Below are 4,782 nucleotides of genomic sequence, written 5' to 3'. Positions count from 1 at the left end.
GAAAAACATACCGAAGAACACTGGATAATGAATTTTCTTCTTTATGACACTAAATATTATTTGGTATCGTTTTCTTAATTTCTTGAAGAAATGTGTTATCAAATTTTGTTGCCAAATAGAATTATTTTATAGTATGATGCCATCCAAATAATTAAGTTACTGGCCTTTTATGAATCACAATTAGGTATTTGAAGACCCTTTATTTCAGTAGTGGAAATAATACGAGTCAGTTTGAACAAGAACATTGACCAATTTATTTTCATTTTTAGGCATGGACACAGTGGTCATGGCAACTAATTTCAGACCAAATTTCGAATCAAAATATGTGTAATAATAGATTATTAATGGATTGAGATAGCATACGTCTTAGGTGCCTAGTCCAAAGATATTCCGCTCCCCCCAAAAAACAAGAAACAAAACAAAAATAGAGTCTTCTGTTGCCTACTTATCAGCTCTTTAATGTCGTACATATACAGTGTAAAATTTGTATTGTGTTCCCAAACAAATTAAAAAGAAGATATAGGTACGGTTTAGTCTGAGGATAACATTCCTATAGAGAACGTTGAGTAAAACGATCCACGGATTCTGTCATCAGGATGATCATACTGTGTTCTAGCCCATACATTATCTTCTGCATTCAAGTGTACGACTAAGTTACATGAAGACCCCATGAATGCATTCATAGTAATGACAACACGACACAGAACAGATCCATTAAGTACAACTTCGACATCTGGAGATCTGACAGCGTCAGAAGCAACTGTAAACAAGATGATATACAGCCCAGCAACTGGAGCGTGAAATATTCCGTTGTGTGGATTGTATGCGTTTCCAAGGTTTGCATACAAATTGTCAAAAATAATTGTTTGACCGTGAGTAAAGTGAAACTCGGTACTTGATTGCCTTACCAGAAATGCGATCTGTGTAGGCACTATCTCACGCACCATACCTGAAAAGAATCAAGGTTAGTAAGTTAAAAATAGTTTCAAATATGAAATGATATACTAATATTTTATCAAGTGAAAGACGTGATCTTATATTTCATTTGTAATGGTTTGATTTCAATTTACGTATATTCAAATTGTATACATACATACTCACTGATGTCTGCAACGAAACACCTGTTCCAATTATTCACCAAAGAGACCATTTATTCACCTACGAATTATAGTCATGCTAATTTTTCTGGGATATTTTAATAAGTATTTCCTGCCATTGCCATGTTCAAGAGCGTGAAATTACATGTGCAAATAGACAGAGAGACAATCAACGAATGTTTGGACTAACCTTCGCAAACACTACAGACACGCTGTCACAGAAAAGCAGTGATGAAAAGGTTGAAAATAGATTCACGAGCAAGAGCATTTCCTCAGTTCAAATGAACTTTAGTTTGAAAGTCGTAAAAAAACTTTAGTTTGAAAGTCGTAAATGAACTTTAGTTTGAAAGTCGTCCTAAGAGAGGAAAATACCTACAACCTGAATCAAGTAACAAGGGAATCTACATGTTGGACGTTGAAATTGCATCATTAGAAGAGAGTGGAACGTCAACACTATGACGGATAAACTGAGATCGTTGTATCGTTTGAACGCATCATACAAGATTAATTGAAGAGACACTTTCTCCAAACAAAGCTAGAAGACATTGATAAACTGGTAAATCCGGTAGTGATCTTTGAAGTAGAACGACCTAAACTTGGGCGGAATAGTCAGGAAATAAAAGTAAAAAGAAACTACAGAATTATCATGCATGAAATAGTGCACCCTCAAAAGAAACAGAACTCGTCCCTGAGGTGTCTCATCTATTTGATGAGGTCAGGAACGAATATGTTCAAGAGCAGGCAAATTAATAAAATGCTTCTGGGCCATAAGTATAAATAATGAAATCTGAATTCACTTCTCTTCCGTGGATATACGAAAGGTATTGTAAGAACAGCCGCGCAAGCCTCGACTGCAATTTTTAAAAGCTATTGTTCAAAGAAATGAAGCAAAAACGACTGAGGAAATTTATTAGCATTCTAAGAAGTATGATATCACTGGATTCCATCGCACAAAGTCTCATCGTATTCGATTTGGCTTGGTAATCACGGCCGGGTACCTTGATCTCCGTGATGAGTCATTTGAGCTCATTTGGGACTAGAATTTAGCTCATTTACGTTTGCAAAGAAGTTTCATGATGACTTTAATAAGAACGAGCTATTTTATCTGATAAAGACGGTTTAAAATTTCTTGTTAACATAACGTCGTGTTACGGACTCTATAAGGCTCACTCTCCGCATAGCCTTAAAATTTGTATTTCACCTGATGTGGAGGAAAAACTAAGAAAGCGAGGAGGGGCACACCTAAAATGTAGCAGCGTTTACGATAATTATATAAGCGCTTCTGGATATGGAAAACATTCTTCGTGTTGAAGATTAACAAAAACGCATCTGCTATCGCTACCGAAGCGGCTGAGTATGTTCGTGCAATAAGACAACAATCACAAGTATCAGAGTTAAAATTTCGAAAGCGTAGTGGCGAGTCGGAAAATCACGTGTCATCGGAAACGAGATACTCAAAATCAATTAACATTTCTTCGAGCAAAAGGAAAAAAGAGAAAACACAAATTGTGGCACGATTTAACAATGCATGGTTGCAACTCTGCCGTCAAAACCTTTAATCCCTCTCATTCAGAGAGGAAGGGAGATTAAGCATGATGTTTATAAATCACCGTCAAGTAAAAAAGTTGCTGTTACTGCCCTTTTTGTCAAAGATATAGAATATGCAGACATTTCTCATTAAACATTCAAAGATACATACAAATAAGTGGAAACACAACTACTGTCATTAATGTGTTAATACAGAATTAATTTAAATAGAGACCACATAAACAGTTGTATCAAGATGCACTGTATAAACGCCAGGATTAACACCAAAAATATGGAAACAAGCTGTTATCTTTGGAAGAACTTAAGAGCACACTCGAAAATATACAAGTACCATAAGAATCGCGGCGCTACGTTAGAAACTGATTACAGCTGAACAATATATCTATCTATTTATCTATCTATCTATATATCTATCTATTTATCTATCTATCTATCTTCAAACAAGAAATATGGGGTGTGGGAGAGGATCAGTATCTATAATGCATAATTTGCAATTACACAGACATCATTGTATCTCATGATATTCACATGCATTCTGCAAATATACAAACTCTGTAGTCCAGAACTATGCGAACACCCAATTAATGGATGTCAAATGTCTGCATTCATTTCAATAGTATCTTTGCTCAAGAAACTGATTGTTCACATCTTTTCGAATTTGTACCTGTTTTTGTTTTCCCTGTTCTCTTGTCCGTCGTGTTGGTCATAGTGCGTTCTGTAACATTGCCGTGGCTTTGCAGTTTAAAATCTGCCTTCAAATTACTTTCAGAATTTTTCTCCGTTCCGCAAGAGTTCAACAAATGTTCAACCTGTCCCTGTAGATGTATATTTTTTGTCTCAAGCTCGTTCACACGGGTCAGTAACTTATTTTGGACCCTTATCGTCGCCTTCTGTTCCTCTTTTATTATTTTCAACTCTGAATAAAGCATTCGTACTAACTCCCGATATTCAAGTTCTGACAGCTCATCTCGTTCAGCCACAGTGATTCCCGTGTTACTCAAATCAATTGTTGCCGCGCAAATCGACCAGTACGAGATCACTACCCCGAGTGCAATAGTTACTAACATTGCAATTCAGAAGTCTGCAGTACAAATTAAGACTGTTCTTCAAAACAGATTTACATGCTTTATATATATTTCTTATCTACGCATTCACTTGTGTCAACCAAGGGCAATGAGACTTCAGGGGAGAGATAAAAGTTACATGTGTACTTGAAGTTAAACATATCTTGAATATAAGGCAATACTAGAATATTGTCAAAACGACAGTGATAGTAATGTGTCACTAAACTGCGTTCGATGAAATATTCAGATGCAGATTATACTTATATTCTATAGACATATTAACATTAATAACATTAACTATATATATATATATATATATATATATATATATATATATATATATATATATATATATATATATATATATGGAGAGAGAGAGAGAGATAATTTGTGGAGGTGTATGCGGTGGACATGCATGCATGAACGTATTATTGGCCCAGCACATATTTTCGTTACAGTCTATGTTCACTTCATAAGCAAATCTGTGTAGACGTCATCTTGTAAGCAAACAAGGTCACAATTTATCGAAGTCTTAGAATAAACTTGGTTAGTGCATCTTATGACACTAGTGTTGAGGATTAGCATGCGCAGTAAGTTCGATTTCGGCGAACAATTTAAATGGAAAAACACGAAATAGTGGAAACTCTTCACTGTGATCTCCGTAACAAATGGAATATTTTAATTTCGTCCCTTAGACATAGCGAATATCCTGGCCTATTCAGCTATTCGTAGACTATTACAATAAGTCAGAATAATAAGACAAGGGCAAATAATTTACCGTAAAAATAGCCATTTTTAACACGGTTACTCTCAGTTTTGTAAAAGTACAAAGTCTATATGCTTGTTCTTGGCAATAGTTTAGCCACACTTGTCGTATGTTTAACAAGAACTGTGTTTTTAGCTCAAGCGCATAATTTTAAATTAACATTGCGTGAAAGTCTGTGACGTTATTAGTGTTTGTTGATTTTAACGGCACTTTAAGCCCATTATTGGCTAAATGATGCCAAGTGAGCTAAGTGCCTTTACCAAGGACACAAGGGCAATCAAAAAGGGCTGTCCTGGCCACTTTACTT

General features: G+C 35.5%; 1 protein-coding gene across 1 annotated transcript; it reads right to left on the bottom strand.

Annotated features, from left to right (window-relative positions):
* Positions 1 to 395: 395 nt before the first annotated feature.
* On the bottom strand, positions 396 to 3,752 carry LOC149776261 (uncharacterized). Its single transcript, XM_089942321.1, has 2 exons — positions 3,310 to 3,752; positions 396 to 949 (listed from the first exon to the last, which is right to left on the bottom strand). Exons 1-2 carry the CDS (start codon positions 3,710 to 3,712, stop codon positions 531 to 533), a joined length of 822 nt encoding a protein of 273 aa, XP_089798447.1. The 5' UTR covers positions 3,713 to 3,752; the 3' UTR covers positions 396 to 530.
* Between the last annotated feature and the right edge of the window lie 1,030 nt (positions 3,753 to 4,782).

The sequence above is a fragment of the Sinohyriopsis cumingii genome, chromosome 18 (assembly GCF_028554795.1).
Source record: "Sinohyriopsis cumingii isolate HCF-2022 chromosome 18, ASM2855479v2, whole genome shotgun sequence".
NCBI classification, from domain to species: Eukaryota; Metazoa; Mollusca; class Bivalvia; order Unionida; family Unionidae; genus Sinohyriopsis; species Sinohyriopsis cumingii.
The sequence above is the reverse complement of the archived record's forward strand: the minus strand, read 5'-3'. Positions and strand labels throughout refer to the sequence as shown.

Excerpts from the sequence above, each read along its gene's own strand:
- LOC149776261 (XM_089942321.1), bottom strand. The coding sequence starts at position 3,712 with ATGTTAGTAACTATTGCACTCGGGGTAGTGATCTCGTACTGGTCGATT. Across the intron at positions 950-3,309 it reads AACAGGGAAAACAAAAACAG|GTATGGTGCGTGAGATAGTG; the intron begins GTACAAATTCGA and ends GATTCTTTTCAG.